We start from the raw sequence: 17701 nt of genomic DNA on the forward strand, positions 1-17701 counted from the left end.
GAAAGGCTGAGAGTTGGGGTTGTTCAGCCTGGAGAAGAGAAGGCTCCAGGGAGACCTTATTGTGGCCTTTCAGTACTTAAAGGGGGCTCATAAGAAAGATGAGGACAAAGTTTTTAGTAGGGCCTGTAACAATAGGACAAGGGGTAATGGTTTTAAACTAGAAGAGGGTAGACTAGATATAAGGAAGAAATTCTTTACTGTGAGTGTGGCAAGACACTGGCACAGGTTGCCCAGAGAGGTGGTCAATGCCCCATCCCTGGAAACATTCAAGGTCAGGTTGGACGGGGCTCTAAGCAACCTGATCTAGTTGAAGATGTCATTGCAGGGGGGTTGGACTAGATGACCGTTAAAAGTCCCTTCCAACCCAAACCATTCTATGATTCTATGCTCCCCACTGAGCTGCACACAGTAACAGCAAGATTTGAAGCAATCCCTGGACTTCCCCTGTAAAATCTAGGCCATGGCTCGTCAGCTGAAGGAGCACAAGGGAGCTCTGCCAGCTCTCTCCCATCCAGCCCTTGCCCAGAGCACCTCTGCTTGATGGGATGCACAGCTCTGCAGTTTCCCAAAGCAGAGGCTAATGGAGAAGGTTCACTGCCTCCAAACACTCCTCCTGCTTGCGGGCAGGATGAGGTACCCAGCACTCACAGCCACGCAGGGCTGTAAATGTACTCTGAATTTTTCCAGCGCTTGCTCAGAAGCCCAGCTGTGGCCCTTGTATGTGTTAACGTGCAGCTGCTCTGCAGCTTTTGCCACCTGGATCTGGTGCTGGGTGTTTGGGTGATGTGCAGCATTCAGATAGCGCTGGTGGTTTGGGGGTAGCACTTCAGGTGCAAAAGTTTAGGTTGCTGCTCCTTCACTTGTGAGGGCTTTAGGAAATGACTGTGTTCCTCAATTCATTTCTGTACCATGGCAATGCCAGCACTGTTCTGCTGAGGGGGACCATGGTGGCCAGGATGCCAAGAGCTGTGTGACGTGCCCCAACGCCACAGGACAACACTTATGAGGGAGACACTCCTGGCAGACCCCAGAATGAGGGAGAGGAGGAAGCTGAGAGATACTAAAGCATTTCTTTCCCTCACAAAATCCTTGCTAAAGCCAAAGCTGAGAACTGGAGGTGGGAAGTGCCAAAATGTGGAGCTGGGGAGAGGTGGCGGCTGCTCCAGAAAAACTGTGAGGAGGGAGGCTCTCAGCCCCAGCCTGCTCCACCAAGGCTGGGGACAGAGTTCTGGAAGAGCAGCATGCGAGGGTGTAATTGGCCTCACCTACTAGTGCAGCTCCTGGCACCTCAACTATGAACCCTCCACGCTCCCAATGGCCCTTAGCTCCACTGTACCGGCAAGAAGCTACTGCCGGCCCCTGCCCACGGTCTGCCACCTCTCCTGTGACACCTATCCACTCTGCTCCAGATCCTCAGAGGGCCAGAGCCAGGGGACCTCGGCCCTGCTGCACGGGGCCATCCCAGAGGACCCCTCTGGATGTTCCTCTCTGGGGAGGCGCAGGATTTGGGCAGGAGCTGCGGGCCGGGGGCAGCGGGGCGAGAGGGTGACAACACAGCCCTTTGGGGTAGGCAGAGGGGAGCAGGTCGGGACAAGGGGTCAAGGAGCTGCGGCACGGTGATTCCTGCTGAGGGAAAGGAGAAGGATTGGTAGAGGACAGCCGGCGCTGCCTCCCGCCCTTGGGGGCCCGTGCCCTCCCGGCGCCCCTGGGCGCCGCCGGGGGCTGGCTGCGGCCCAGCGGGTGGATCTGGGGAGCAGCTGGGCGGGCGGGGTGCGGGGCTGCCGGGGGCCGGCCCCCGCACACCGGGGGCCAGCGGGACTGCTGCCCCCGCCGGGGCTCCGAGCTCTCCCCGGCGCCTCCCGCGGGGCCGCCCGGCCGCTGCCCCGCTCCGCCCGGCGCGGCGCTCGGCGGGGCCCGGCGCGCTCCCCGCGCTCGCGGCGGCGGCGGCGGCGGGGGCGGGCCCTCCCCGCGCCGGGAGCGCGCTCCCGCCTCCCACCCGGCACAAAGTTTAGCGGCAGGAACTCGGGCGGCAACAGTGCGGAGCCGGCGGCGCCGGGGCGGCACCGGAGCGCAGCCGCGCTGAGCCCAGGCGCCCCGGTGCCCGGCGGGGGCCGGCGGCGACCGTGCCATGCGGGGCTCCCCCCCACCGGCGGCGGCGGCGGCGGCGGCGGGGCGGGAGGGCAGCGGCGCCCCATGCGGCTGGGGCGGCCGGGCGGCGGCTGACACCATGTGCGCCCGGTGCCCGGGGCGAGGAGCGGGGAGCAGCCATGTCCCCCCCCGCCCAGCCGGGGGTGCCGGGCGGGCGCGGCTCTAAGGTGCCCCCGGCGCGGAAGCTCCTCTGCATGTGCAGCCTCTCCCTCTGCCTCACCTACCTGTGCTACAGCCTCATGGGGGGGGGCACCGGCCCGGGCGCCCTGCGCTCCCCCGCCGCCCTCCCCGGCACGGCGGCCCCCGGGGCCCCGCGCTCCCCCGCCGCGCTCCCCGGCACGGCGGCGCCGGCGGCCCCGCGCTCCCCCGCCAGCCCGCCGGGCAGCGGCTCCGGCGCCCCGGCCCCCTCCGCGGCTCCGACGCGGGCCTCCAACGGCAGCCGGGAAGGGGCGGCGGGCGCCTGGCCGCGGACGCCGCTGGCCCCCGGGGAGGTGATCACGGCGCAGAGCGGAGCCTTCGAGAGGGACCCGCAGGAGTCGAGCACCACGGACGAGGAGCTGAGCCGGGCCGGCAGCCCGGGGAGCCGCGGCGGCGGCAGCACCACGCCGGACTACGGGGAGAAGCGGCTGCCGCAAGCCCTCATCATCGGGGTGAAGAAGGGGGGGACGCGGGCGCTGCTGGAGGCCATCCGGGCGCACCCCGACGTGCGCGCCGTGGGCACGGAGCCCCACTTCTTCGACAGGAACTACGAGAAGGGGCTGGAGTGGTACAGGTGAGGGCGCGGGGCCCCCGGGCGCGGACCGCGGCGGGAGGGTGCGCGCCGGGGCGGCGGGTCCCCGGTGCCCCCCGCCGGGGGGTGGCCGGGCGGCGGGGGCCGGGGCCCCGGACGGCGGCGGGGGCCGCGGCGGGTCCCGGGACCGCGGCGTGGGGCCGCGGCGGGTGCGGAGCCCGACAGCCGAGCCGCGCTGTCCGGGCAGGCCGGGCGATCGCGTGGGTGCCTCGCCTGAGAGCTGCGGTGATTCAAAACGCGGCGTTCGGGGGGGGGGGGGGGGGGAGGCAGAAAATGCGTAAAAACATCCCCGTTCTGTCACCCCCGTGCAGAGAGCACCTGAGCAGACCGCAGCAGTTCAGCTGCGCTTGGCGTAAAACGCGTCTAAATAGGTCAGTAACTACTGAAATAAACAAGATTGTAAGTTATTCCAGGTGATGCTAGGGGCTTTGAAGTGAAGAAGGATGGCTGCTTTCACACAAGCTGCAGGGTGCACTTCACAAATAGGATCTACTCCTTATTCAACAAGTTCCACGTCAGAAAGTTTCTCCCATTGACAAGATCTATTTCTATTCGTGAAGAAGTCTCTAAATGTTGTTGCCTGACGTAGGGTAACATTTCAAAGGAATCCTATGCTGGAGGTCCTGATTATTAGAAAATACTGGGCTGCGGGAATGAAGTGTTAAGTTTAGCAAATCAATGAATTGTAAGGGCTCAGGGTCTCTCTCCCCCCCCCCGCCAAAAAAAAAAAAAAATGCAGTACATCAGTGGAACTTGCAAATTACCAGTAGTTCTCAAGTTAAAAGCAACCCGTACTAGTTTCTTCATAAGAAATATTCTGTGGCTAAGCTGATGAAGTTCTGTCATTTTATTGCACTTAGTATGGTAGCTGTTTAGCTGCCCTGAAAGGGAAGGAAAAAATAAATAGAGGCAGCAAGTTAGTTACTGCTTGGATTATCTGGTCACTCTTTATTAAAATGGAGCACACCGTCTTCATGTCAATGGCATTTAAATGGGAGGAACTCCAGGCAATTTTCTGTGGCAATTGTGGAAGCAAAGTCTTCATAACACTTATTTGGTGTAGCATCCACCTGGCTTTGTTAAAATGCTGAGGGATTTTCTTGAGGGACTTCAATAAAGTGGAGATCAGCACTGGGAAAGCACATTTGTCTCAGAGTGTTTTCCGTGTGCTGTACCAACATGGGAAAGGAATAAAGGATTGACTGTGGTTATTGTGTTTATATATATAATTTCAGACATAGTTTCTTATTTTACTGAATTTTCCTGCAGGAGAGGCTTGCCTTGAAAAATAAGTTTAGAAACTTGCTTGAAGAGGCTAGAAAGTGGCATATAAAAAGGTTTCGGTTTATTCAAAATAGGCAGAAGAAGATCAAGCACTGAATATGGCAAGCAGCTGCTTTTTCATCTTTAAAGTCATGCTACAAGAAAAGGGCTAGAGAGTGGGTGTAACTCCTCTCGTGCAGTAAAAGGCACACACAGGCTTTCATTTGCAGAATGCATTTTAAAATTTTTCATCCCTGCAGAAGCTCTGTGGTTTGTTTAGCTTATTTCTAGCACTGGTGCTATGCTGCCCTGGTAGAGAAGTGGGAGAAGGAAAGGTTGGGTCAGAGCTGATTTGTGAGGGTCCTGGGCAGAGTAGGCTGGGGGATTGATTCTCTGGTCATGGGATGAGTAAATTAAACTGCTGCTTAATTGCCATTGTGGCCCTGAGGATTTGCCCTGATTGTTTAACCTAAAGCCATCTTCACACCTGCCCAACCCAAACAACATTATTTTCCTCTCTCCTTGCAAAAGTTTTTCAGCCTTGCTGGGACAGGACAGGTTGCACAGCACTGGCAATCCCCACCACAGTGGGAGCGACAGGGTTCCCCCAGTGCTGTACCGGTACCAGGCTGTTGTCACAGGCCAGGAGGCTGGTGTGCTTGGTGCCATACAAATACTAAGCAAAAACAGAGAGGCGAAAGATCGCCATCCACAATAGCAGCTATTTCTTCCTGACCTTCTCTGAGATTACCTGATTGAGTGCACCAAGAAGGCGGACTGCTTGCAGCTGTGTCCTGGATAGAGTAATTGGAGATTGTTCCTATCCACAGAAATGTCAATTTTCTTTAAGCAAAGAAGCAACTATTGAAGTGTTTATACCAGCATCTCCTTACAGTGACTTCTATCACTTGTTTATATTTTGCATATAACACTTCTCTTTATGCACTATAAACTGTTAGCTTTTAATACTGTCAAGTTTTTTCTTATGTAGTGAAATAAGGATACAGCAGAACCTCAGGATTCCTTGCTTTGTCATGAGAATATTTTCTATTCTGGCAGAGCTGTAGAGAAGAGAAGCAGTTTCCCCACCTTAGTTTCTCCGCCTGTAAAATGGAGACAGCACCTGAACGCTACCATTTCTTTTGTGCGTGCCCCATGCTGCATTATTCATGTCTTTGCTGCCTTGAGGTTAGTCAGCTATAAACACTGTGTCCAGGATCTGTATCGGGACGGTAGAGAGAGGCTGAAGTTAGTGCATATGGCTTTCTGCCTGTTGGCTGGTGCAGTGTGGCAAGCCTGTTATACCAGCTCTCTGCAGTCTGTGCTGTTTTCCTGGTAACCTTTAGGGAAAGCTGTGCTGTCTGCGATTGCTTTAGCTCTGCAGTCAAAGTTTATGTAGAAATTACCGAACTGAGGTCTTCCTACACACATACTGATGCGAACTGAGTTGAAGGCTTGTTTTGGTTGGTTAGTGTTATGCTGCCAGAATTGTTCGTGTAATTGTAACTTGTGATTCCGTACATCCTAATGTTGGGCTGTCTGAAGGACAAGTTCCATGATACAGCTTTCCTTAAACTGCACTTAATACCCCCATGTACATTAACTTTTGTTGATAAATTTCCTAGCTTGCTCTTTTTTTTGTTTCCTTAATGTAATGCAGAATGTAACTTGACTACTATTGAACAGTGTGTTAACGGCTGAGTGGGAAGTGACTTTCAACCTTTACTTTTGTTAACAGTGTGGCAATACGTCTCTCTAGTGTATGTATTACTTGTATATCTTCTTCTCTCTCTCTCTCTTAAGTCCAGGACACTGATACCTGGCAGTAAATACTATCTTTGGTGATGAACTTTGCTGACTTCATCCCTTACAATATGCCAGAACTTGGTCCCACCGTGGACGAAGGTTGTGGCAAGGAGCAGGTATCTGCTTTTCTTTTGGAAGTCGCTGGTGGCTCTCTTTCACCCGCTCGTTCCTTCTAAACTACAGGATGTGCCATCCTTCCCTGTAGGAACTGCTGCTGACTTTCAGCCAGTGCCTGAGTGTCCTTCTGCTCCTTTGCACACCCAGGGCAGCTCTTGCTGCCCACTCAGCCCAGGCGCAGGGTAACCCCCCTGCACGGCCCCCGCGGCCAGGCTGGACCGGAGGCGTTTGCATGGGCAATGTGCTCTCTCCAGCGTGATCCTCATGCCTCAGTGGGCATGTCCCATGCCGTGAGCTCTGCCCCGAGCTATCCTGCAGTTGGAAATGAATTGTGAGAGCCTTCTTGAGGGTGCAACAGGGACAGCAGAACGACGGGAAGACCTTGGAGGCCTCTGAGCACGGAAGGAATTCAGCTTATATCTACAAATGCTCATTACCAGCACAAACAGAAGCAGCATCTGGGGTATGCCCGAGTCCCTTGCCTGGGCATGAAACAAGGGTGCATGAGCACAAGAGGATTTTGTGGATAACGGGAACTGCAAACTGCCCGCAGTGTCCGACACTCAGGCAGGTTTGTCACCTTGCGGTGCTGGAAGCCTTGGTTTGCTGTCTGCTGCGACAGCCATTGGAGAGGCCATGTGCCGGAGGGCTGGAACTGGGGTCTGCGTGGGAGCCCTGGCTTTGCTGTGGCGTTGCGTGGCTTTATGTGGCTGGAGGAGGAAGGGGAGGCGATCCTGTTGGCATTGTATAGCTGTCACACTGCCCTGCTGCCAGCGGTTTCAGCGGTGGGATGGTTTCACGTGTGCAGACGCTGATGCCTCCGGATGCTCAGATGCTGCTGGTGACCGGTCTGGAGGTGTTGGAGGAGAAAGGCTTTTGGGTGGCTGTGTGAAGAGAGCGGGGCTTCTTTGCACCGGGACAGATGGTGCTTTAGTTGGGTCGTTCTGCTGAATGACCAGCACAGCAGACCTTGGCATTTCCACATCTTGGTGGCTCCCTGAGCTGAGCGGAACAGCCCAGTGCTCTGAGTCTACCGTTCCCAGCTGCCCGCAGGCTCAGCACGGTGAGGTGGTTTGGTTTTGTCCCTTCACACTTTCAAGCCTGTCTCGACATCCTCTGTTTAGCAGAAAACTGGGGACTCATAACAGTATTTTGAAAACAAATTTGCAGTTTTAACAAAAATACGATCTCTACAATGCAAAGAGAGTATCTGATAGTGGTGAACTTAAATTGTGGAGTTTTAAAGTTCACTGATTTGAAGGCTGCTCCAAATAATCGTGAGTTAAATTCTATGTGTACATGCACATTACTTTACTCCTTGCCTCCCTCTCAGTGGAGCCTTCACAGAGAAGCGGCAGCAATGTCTCTCTAATTAGACCACGTTCCTCTCACTCTGCCCTAGGCCTCCACACGTTAAGCACTTATACAGGGGTGTAGCTTTATGCATGGAGTGGCCCCATTGCAGCCACTGCAGGGAGCACTCACCATGACAGGCAATGAAATGGTTTGCATGTCTAATGCTATTTTCACTGCCTGTCTGGGTTTTTTGGAGCGTTCTCCCTAACGGTCTCCCGTGTGTTATTCTGTGAGCTCCTGCCCTCATACAAATAATGAATAATACCATGTCAGGGAGCTCTTCTCCCAGTAATAAACATGTGCTCTCGAGCCAGCGGTTCCAAAGAGCAGCTGGCTGTGGCTACAGAGCCAACACTCTCAGTTGTGTCCCCGTGGACATTAAACTCGTCTGTATCAGGGAAGTGGCTGTCATGCACTGTTATCACTGTAACGGGCTCTGCTCCTCCCGGGGGCTGCTTGCTGTCTCACCTACCCTCCTGCTGTGCTGATCTGGAGTCTGGCTTGGTGGGGCCCTCTCTGTGTGTACCAGGGCTGATCCTACCTCGGCCTGCCTGGCTCTTGCCGCTGCAGCTGCTGGCAGAAACAGTGCTGGTCGTGTCCGAGGATGTGTGACGAGACCCCCCGGCAGCATCCCTTAACAGCTGTTGGACAGCAATAGCTTGGGGCCATTTCAGCCTCGGTCCCACACAGTGTGACCCTCACTGTGAGCTGTAATTGCATTGCTGGGTAATGCTTGCGCCTCTCCGATCAGCTCAGGATATTCAGAAAATCAAACCTCTTCCATCAGTGCTGTGAGCCCGTGCTGATGGGCACTAGAGGAACACCTACGGTGGCCGGACAGATCGGGGTTTGCCGCTAATGACAGGCACTGCTGCAGAAGCCTGGTAACTGCTGTATTTCTCTGCAAAAGGCCTTCCCAGTATACTGTGCCCTCTGTACTTCTGGTAACTTAGGGAAAGTGTATTGATTTTTTTTTTTTCTGGGACCTGCTGTGAGTTGGCTTTTGCTGAAATGTAGTGACTCAGCTGCCTGCCTTCCTCTGTGGATCCAATGCATTGGGATTAATCTGGCTTGAAGACTGTACGAGTAATTCCATGTAACATAGCTTTCAATCCCTTGTCCCCTTCACCTTTCCTAAACCGTTAGGTCTGGGTTAGATCCTACATGTGCACTGTTTTTCCTAGCCCAAGTCTTCTGAGCAGAGCAAGCACACGCGTGCAGCACTGACCTCCCACTGATGCCTGGGTCTGGCTCTCAGTAAAGCTGGCGGAGGGTCTGGGCTGACCTGGGTTACAGGCTGGAGGTTCTGAGCAGAGGGCCAGGCTCTTCGCTGGTCAGTCCCTGTGTTTTTGCCTGTCTGGGGGCTGGAGACAGGCCACTCCAGCATCAGGCACGGATTTTCTTCTGCACCCAGAGCTGCCGGAGTGAATCCACCATGTGCCAGAGCTGGGGGTCTCCTGGCCTCTGCCCCTGCCCTGTGTGCTGGGCCAGGGGAGGCCACCCTGCACCCTTGCTGGGCAGCAGTCTTCTCCCAGCCTTTCTGCTCAATTTCAGCTCAAGGGATGGCATGCAGGAATGAATCGGGACTCTTTGCAGTGTTTTATCACCTGATGATGGTTATTTACAGGCTACTCGATTGTAGCCATGGGAATGGCAGCTGCTTTCAGCACCCGCAGCCCCTCCACACTGTGCTTGCTCCTCTTGCAAAGAGAGTGAGAGAAGCGCGAGGGACAACACGCTGGCAGGGGAGAGCTCCGGAGAGCCCGCTCCTGTGGAGCTGGTCGCTGCTTCTGCCTCTGGGTAAAATGTATTCGTTTGCAGGCGACGGTGGGCACGTAGTGCAGAGAGAGCCGGCGGGAGCGGGGCGGCAGCGCGGCCGTGCGCCGAAGCCCCTCCGCAGCCCCTGCGCAGCTGCCCCCCGCAGCCCTGGCAGGGACCCGGCTGGCACAGCTCGCTCGGCAGCGCGGAGGGGGGGTGCGCCGGGGCTGCCTCCCACCACCGCACCCAGCTGGGTCCTGCCCTGCTCCCCCAGCGTTGCCCGGACCCTGCGAGCGGGAGCAGCCCAGCACCTCCCAGCAGAAGCGCTTGGGAGGGTTATGAACACGGGGCTCGGAAAACCAGCCAAACAAGGCAGGGGTGCCTCTTCCCGTAACTTTTGGAGCATCCCTTGGAGCACGTAGGGAACTGTCATGTGTCGCCAGGCCTGAAATAATCTAACTGTTGCACTGTATTTTCAAGAACACTCTTTCTGTAGGATTTTGCTCAATAATCCGCTAAGTAAACACTACAGTGCTTCGCTGCTAATGGTTTAAGTGTTGTTTGTAGCGTCAAAGCTTGTGAGCTTTGCTCTGTGTGTGAATGCAGTATCGCTCAAGCATGTAGATGCTATAGAGAACCCAAAGACAGGCCTGGGGAAAAACAGCCCCCTTGGAAAAGAGAAAGGCGAAGAGTCAGTTGGTTGTGTTCATGGGTTTAAATGATGAGCCTGACCCCTGCTCGGTTTCTGATTTAGCAAGGCTCGTTCTGCTCTGTTTGAAGCCCAGACTAGCAAAGGAGGAACAGCAGGTTCTCAAAGTAAGGTATGGACAAAGGCTTTTGATTTTCAAAGTGAAAATTCCAGCACAAATTGGTGACACCTTGTATGGAGAGAGGTCGGAGTCTTTTGCTTTTCATGGATTTCTCTTACCTCTTGTTGTCATGGGGACTTCTTTTCCCTGAGTCATTATATCATGCACTTCAGCAGAAATTTTATTGCTTTGGGGGCTGGAGAGGCTCATGTGGGACATTTCTCACTGCTCGTGGTGTAATACACAGAGGTAATTTCTTTCAAATGATTTTTGCTTGAAGTGGTTTCAATGAATTGAGAAGGGTATGAGTGTGAATGAATGGCTGAAATGTTCGTACTGAGTTCAGGTGAGGAACGTGTACTATCAAACTTTCCAGAGCATTAAGTGTGGATTTTATAATTTCACTGTGATATGTATGTAGGCACCAGTCCATTTTATCCTTTTTATTCACTTTTCTAAAAAGTATTATTTAGGATTTGAAGTGGTTTAAATTGGTTCCCCCTCCCTTGTAAAAAGTTTAAAAGAAACCCCCTAAACTGTAAGAGTCTTTCCAATCACAGTGAGAAATTACTGTTTAGATCAAGGGCACGGGGTCAGCCCCGGCAAAGCGTGGCCTTGCCTTTGCTCCTGGGCATGGCAGTAGAGAGGCCTGGGCAGGATCAGTCCCCGTGACCCGTGCCGGGAGCAGCTCAGCCTCCCTGTGGATGGCAAAGCCAGCCACGAGCGATGGGGCTGCAGGAGCTGCTTCTCAGACCTCTGCTGTACGCACAATGGCATGTGGGCACCACTTCCCGCTTCCACTTTTTTGGGGGACACCGGTGTGTGGGAGTGTGTGGCTGGAGTGCCCCTCCCCTGCTGGGCTCCCCCTCCCCTGCTGGGGTCCTGTCCCCCCGCTGTGGCCCGAGGCGAGCATCCCCCGGGGAGCCCCGCATGCCAGGTAGCTCCTTCCCACACAGGTCCCTGCCCAGCCGTCTGTTTGTTTATTTAGGTAGCTGCTGTTTCCAAGCTGAAGGAGAGTATTTAAAAGCCAACTGTTTGAAGGCTGTGGAAAGGATTCATATTTATGGAAAAAAGAAAAAAACCAACCCAACCTCAAAAAAACTCTCCAACCTGTTTTTTCAAATCTCCCATTTCCATCCCCAGAGTCAACACACCAATTTAGTAAATGTTGCAAGGCACACTATTTTCCCCCTTGTCATATTATACATCCAAGCATCAAGGATGGATCATAAACTTGCTCTTTATGGCTTTAACATTTCAATTGCTAGTCACATTTTATGTAAATGAAGGTATTTACCTTGACAAGCTCTCCTGTGAAGTACAGTACTTCTTTAAAGAATTTATTTGGTAATATAAACAGGCCAAATGCTGAGGGTGGATGCAAAATTCACAATTGATTTTTACAGCTAAGTAATGTAGGATCCTCTCAAAATACATCCGCGGTTGTCTGCTCTGATCTCGTCAGTGCCTTGGAGAAACTGAGGCAGGGGGACCGGTGGGCGAAGAGGAAATAGCAAAGGGACATCATCTATAGCCACGGACCTACTAAACAGAACTGGCTTTGGATAAAAATAACTCCATCTGTCAGACTTTATTTTGTATTACGGAGATTGCTGTAACACATTTCAAGCCAAAATCTGTTTTCCATTCCCTCCAGAGCCAGGCTGGAGTGGACTCGGCCCCCTTCTTTATTAGCGGGTAATCATTTTGGATCCGAATGGAGCAACGTTGCTCTGGTAGCCCGAATTTGCAGCTCTCCTTTGTTTTAGAGCATATTTCCTTTCATCTTGCATTGAGAGGTGTACAGTAATATAATATACTTTCTATTAGTGTTCATCTACATCTGCAAATAACTTTATTTCAGCCTCAGCTCTGCCCTTTGTGTATTTGTTCTTGATGGACATTCATATAATTAAGCTGAGCAGTGAGCACGCTTGTGGAAAGCTAACGTCAGCGTCAGAAGTGTGTGTTAAATTCGCATTTGGATTCAGCGGCTGACAGCATGAGCTGCCATCACCCAGCCAAGGAAAAGACAAAACCACCCGATCTGTGTAACACCGACTGCGAGGAGGCACCAGCTCCAGAGACCTGGGGGCTCCTCCGGATGCCCCCGCGCCCCGAGGGGGCTCAGCTGCCACCCCCATGTTCAGGACCCACCTCGGAGCCCCCAGATGGGTGGGGAGGACTCGCCTCCTGGCTCAGCCATGGGTGGAAGGGGCTGCATCACTTGGGCAGGTTATTAACGGTGAATTACTCGGCACCAATCCCACTTGTTTAAAGACAAACCGCCCCTTTTACATCCAGAGCGCTGACTCATGAGATGCCGATGGCAGGCTGTGGATCCTGAAGTCCTTGCTGCTGGAGGTCTTTGATTCGCCTTTGGTTCATCCCCTCTTGGTCTGTCCCCCAGGGAGCACCAGCATTGATCCCGCTGCCGCTTGCCTGCACCGTCAGCACTCGCACCTCAGAGCTAATTTCTGGGCTATTTATTTGAACCGTGTGAATCCCAAATCACCAACCGCCGCCGCTGCTCCATGGCACTGGGGGCCTGCAAAGCCAGGCGATGCACGGCAGGGACCCAGGAAAGGGCTCTGCCTTTTTTATGTGAGCCATTAAAACCGTACAGAAAGGCAAACTGCTGCAATCCACAGCTGGGCGTGAACTCGAGAGGCTCTAGGGGAGCTGGACAGCGTGGTGGGGAAGGCGCTTCAGGGGGTGCGAAGGAAGATGGAAGCGTGGTGGCTGGTGCTGGATGCTGACCTCTGCCACGGGCAGGGGGGGATTAAACCTGGCCAGGGCCCGGCATCGGGGGGGAGGCACTTGGCAGCGTTCTTGCTCGCCAGTCTTCGTCAGTGGCTACCCCTGGTAAATTAAATGTCTGGCCAAACCACAGCAATCCAAGCTAGCCAGGTATCTGCTGCAGTTGCTGTCGTAACCACGCGTGCATTCGCCCTGGGGAGCTGGGCCTGACGGGGCAAGCGCTCAGTGTGGACCCAGGGTGCTGGGGGAGCCCTGGCAGTCCCCGGCCAGCAGCGTGGGCAGTGCCCACCCGCCTCTCCCTCGTGAGGGGCAGAGAGCCCAGGGCTGCGCAGTGCCGGCCCCCGACGAGGGTCTGGTCCTCTCCAGCAGCCCCTCTTTGGGATGCTCTTCCCCCCACCGCCGCCCAGTCAGCGCGGCCTGCGCATCGGTGTGGGAGGAGGGCGCGCAGGCCGTGCCGCTGGGGCTGCTGCACATGCCTGGATCAGGAACAATAAAGGTTCCTTACTCAGCTCAAAATCCTCTAGAAACCCCCGAAAAAATCAAAGCGCTGTGGAGAAATGCCTGAGGCAGTAACTTCATTGGTAAACTAAAGCATCTTGCTGAGAATTTCTAAGACCCAGCAAATCATAATGCAATTTCCTATGCAAAAAGGGTTTATCTCTATCTAAATATTATTCTGCATCGTTACTCATTGTAGGGAAGCTATTGCTCTCGTAGGTTAACTGATTGAACTTTGGAAATAAAGCTGCAAGCTTATCAGACAGACGGGAGCTTGACTTTTATTGCTCCTAAATTGTAGTGATATTGTTAGATGTGAGTAAATGTATACTCCATTAGAAAATATTAAAGTTTGATACTACTTTAGAATTAAGAAGATTAAAAGAAGCATTTCTGCAGTCTAGCCCACCATGAAGTTGGAGTCTATTTGGTATGTAAAATGTGTAATACAAATAGGCTAACAATTAATGACAAAGGAAGAGCTGGGGTAGATTTAAGGCTCAAACCACCCTGGATTTCTCGAGGCTGGAGTGGCAGCAGCGGAAATGTGTTATTAGATCATTACAGATCTTCTGCTAGAGCCGCTGCTGGTAAAGTTACATCGAGGTGTTTTATTATTACCCTGTTCCCACATAATATTCTGAAACACTCTTGTGTTGGGATGTGACTGTCTCTGTGGGAGACCATCCGTGTCTCTACCGCGGACTGGTTCATTTGGAAAAACTGAATGGAAATTCTTCAGCCATTTTTTGCAGTAGGCAATGGTGAGAAAGTGCTTTCCCATTGCCAGAGTGTTTAAGGAGCTCGTTTATTAATGTTTAAGTTCAAAGCTGCTGACTGCAGTCGGGGTAATGTATTCAGGAGCGGGGATTCCTGCTGGCCGAGGTCCCCGCAGGGCACGGCGGTGGATGCAAGTCTTCTGCTGCCCGGTTCGAGGTCCTTCCCCAGGGTAACCTGGCGAGGTGCTTCCCAGGGCGGCTCTGCCAATGCCCCCTATTAACTTTTGCTAATGCTTAGAGTGCATCACAGGCAGAGGAGAGCCTGAAGTTCTCTGCTGTGCCCAGAGGGTGAGGATTTGGGATGCTGGTGTAGGGAGGGATTGGGGGGGGGGGCTCTTCAGAGAGGCGGATTTCATCCCTGATGGCTCTGTCCTCCAGCAAGCCTGGGGAGAGCTCAGCCCTGGGTTCCCACTGACACTGGGTGCACAGCACTCCGCAGCACCTCGGGGTGGGGAAGGCCCCCTCCTCCCGCAGCTCTGCTGGCTTCTGCCGGCGGAGGGTCTCTGCTGCAGACCTTCTCCTGCCCACAGGCGTCGGGGTCCAGGAGGAGCCTGGGCGCTGCCCAACCCCACCAGCAAACCCGTGCAGCCTAGTTGTGCCTTGGTTGTTTTCTACGGGGAGAAGGTAGATTGAAAGTACAACAGGCTGCTTGCTATGCCTTTGGGATGCAGGTTCAGGACATTACAGTTGCGGTGGTGCCAAATGAAAGCTGTGTGGCCCGTCAGAGTATAAATTGCATTTCCATTTTTTCTCCTGGAGCACCCCCTTGCACTTCATGTAATGGTCATTTTGTACATTGGTGCCTCTGTGCTTAAGCATACAGTGCAGAATATGTAGCTCCTTCTTCATTAATGGGATTTATATCCTTGGTGTTTCTTGCTGGATGACTTCGTATTGTAATGAAGAACATGAATGCTGCCTTAATTAAAATGCAATCCCCTATGTTAATATATATGTTGCCATTGAAAATTAAGGTTCACTGAAAATGGTGAGTTTAAAAGCTTGTGGCAGGTTTAACTGGCGGCAGCTGAAATGGGAAGTGATTTGGGGTGAAGTGCCCCGGCTCTGTAGCCCAGCCACGCGGGACCGTGCTCAGCCCGCAGCAGGGACGGGGGATCACAGCTGCCTTCACAGCCCCCTAATCCAGTAGGCAGCTGCCTGCTCACCTGCCTGTCACCGGTGGGCAGCAAAACTGCCCCAAGGGTGCCTGCTGCCTGCAAATGTGGCACCGCAGGGGTTGGTGGAGCTCCTTCGGGCACTGCTGCCCGCCCGCGGGCAGGACGCAGGCAGCATGGGTGCCTTGCCGTGCCCAGCCTCACCCTGCGCTCAGCTGTGGGTGGAAATCGGCCCCGGCCACGGTGCTCGCTCCTAGGCTGTTTCCTTTTACCAGGGAGGTGCAAATCAGCTTAATGAACCAGAGAATTTGTTCCATAATATTACTTAAAAAAAATACTGTAAATGCAAACATTCCTGACTCTCTCCGAGCACTGTGCATGCATTGCCGTTGGCAGTATTATCAGTTATGAAGATATTTTGCATTCAAGGATTTGCAGTTTCCAGGCCCATGAATATTCAGGCTCCAGTTCGCCCTTTCTGTCTTGTGCACTGCACCTCTCCTTTCCTTTCCTTCGCTCCTTTTTTTTTTTTTCCAGCGGATTCAATTAGTTCTATTTGCTGCTTTAGCAATAAAACAATTCCCTCTGTGGCATTAAAATGAGTTTCTTTCATTATTTCATTTGGCTTCTTGTTATATGTTGAAGAAAAGGGAGGGGGTTCCGCTTATTGTCTGCCCCGCTTTGCAGGGGCGGGCTGCCAAGCTGAGGAGGACACTGGATGTACTTGGGGCAGCATTAAGAATTAATGAAGGGCACTTGCTAGCGCAGAGGCGCAGGATCCTCACTGACAGAGCCGCTCTCAGAGCCACGGGTAAAATTTGACCGATCCCAGAGACTTTCAGTACGACTTTGGCACCCGAGCTACTGAGCTAGCCTTGGGCATGCTGGGCTTCAGAACACGTTCAAGGAGTTGGGTCTGCTCGGCTCCCGAGCACGCAGAGCCTTTGCATTAGCAGTTGGTAATGAAATGCAGAGTATGAGCCCATATTTGTTTTAGCTAAGGCACAAGTTAATCTGAGCTGAAACACCAATTTAAACCCAGCAGATCAGTTCATGGGAACGACGTGGGCAGTGGCCGGTGCGTGGCATTGGGGGCTGGAGCTGGTCGAGGGTCCTGGTCCTATTTTCTCCCACAGCGGAGCCCAGCGTGGTGTACGGAAAACACACAGGCATCGTGAGAGCCAGAATAATGGTGATTATGTGGGCAGGGTATACAAATAATTACATGTAATGCCAGAACTCTCTCGTCAGTCTGCTCTTGGAGTGCCCTTTCGGGGGGCAGAGATGGCGTCAGGTAGCTGTGTAGTGCTAACAGACCCATAAATCATTCTTGTTTCACACTGTGCTAAACACAAATCATATTAGTTACAACGCTGAAGAGCATCTAAGTAGAGAAAAGAGAAAGGCAAGGTAGAAAGGGGAAACTAGATTTAAATCTAATTGCTTTTCTGCGTGCATTTTGCCACTGTTTGGCTGGGACATGATGGCACGCTGTGGAGAGGGAGCTGGGAGCCGGCACGGGGCAGGGGTGGGAGCCGTGCGGCATTCCTCCTCTGCTCCCCCTGGATGGCGAACAGCTGACGCGGGGTGTTAAAGGTGGATGAGAGGAGACGTGGCTTTGTGTATTCAATTTTTTTTTTTATAAATTACTTTTCCTCCTCTTTCTGTGACTAGGGAAGGTTAAAACAGTTGCGCTGGTTCCAATTCCTTTTTCATTACAAGATTAAATCTAGAACCAAATGAGAATTTCCAGGCTGGTGGAGCAGCTGCGACCCCCTTGGGTCCGACAAGCGTCCAGCTTTTTGGAGAAAGACGTTCGTGCTTTTCCTCTCCCGATAGAAAAGGCCGGAGCCCCTCTGCAGCGGGAAGCGGGGTGATGAACGGTGCCCGCCACCTCCAGAAAGAACTGCGGAATCAGGTGTGGGACGGGCGGCTGCTGGGCAGGTCCTGGGGAAACCTTTCGCCAGTAGGATCGGTTATTAGCAGTGAGTTTCAGTGGGACAAAGTGAGGGAGCGTAAAAAGGAAATATGTCTATTTGGGGTGGAAAACCATTTTAAAAGGAAGAAAAATTAGACCGTACAGCAGGGTAAGTAGGCCTGCAAAGTTAAGTAATTAATCACACAGGTTGTAACTTGGAAAGGAAATAAACGTGATAAAAGGATTTGTCTGAGTAGATTACAGGCAAATTAGAAAAAAAAAGGAGGGGTCATCACAGACTTGGGAATTGTGCTCTTCAGAAATCTTCAATCATCCTCACAATCAATTCTGCATTTCCTTAATAGCAGTGTGAAACACGGCCCGCTCTGCATTGTCTTAGATTAACCGCTAACTGCAAACCATACATTAAATGAAGTATTGAATATTTGTCTCTCAACAATACGCTTGGAAATTGTTTATTTCCCTACTAGGTCTTCTGCAATGCATTTAGGTACTGTAACCTAAATTGTAAAATACAGACTTGAAATACCTGCACTCGATACCCTGCCAGTGCCTGGCCCTGG

General features: G+C 53.0%; 2 protein-coding genes across 2 annotated transcripts in view; one reads left to right on the forward strand and one right to left on the reverse strand.

Moving 5' to 3' along the window:
- Positions 1-1413: 1413 nt before the first annotated feature.
- Positions 1414-2229, reverse strand: LOC138690386 (proline-rich protein HaeIII subfamily 1-like). The gene has a single exon (XM_069809339.1). It carries the CDS (start codon positions 2227-2229, stop codon positions 1414-1416), a length of 816 nt encoding a protein of 271 aa, XP_069665440.1.
- Positions 1980-17701, forward strand: part of HS3ST4 (heparan sulfate-glucosamine 3-sulfotransferase 4) — a 70348-nt gene continuing 54626 nt past the window's right edge. Inside the window, exon 1 of the mRNA XM_069810604.1 lies at positions 1980-2920. Within this exon, the coding sequence (XP_069666705.1) occupies positions 2268-2920 (653 nt within the window). The 5' untranslated portion in view covers positions 1980-2267. The remainder of the gene's footprint in view (positions 2921-17701) is intronic.

This window comes from Haliaeetus albicilla, chromosome 22 (genome assembly GCF_947461875.1).
Source record: "Haliaeetus albicilla chromosome 22, bHalAlb1.1, whole genome shotgun sequence".
Lineage (NCBI taxonomy): Eukaryota > Metazoa > Chordata > Aves > Accipitriformes > Accipitridae > Haliaeetus > Haliaeetus albicilla.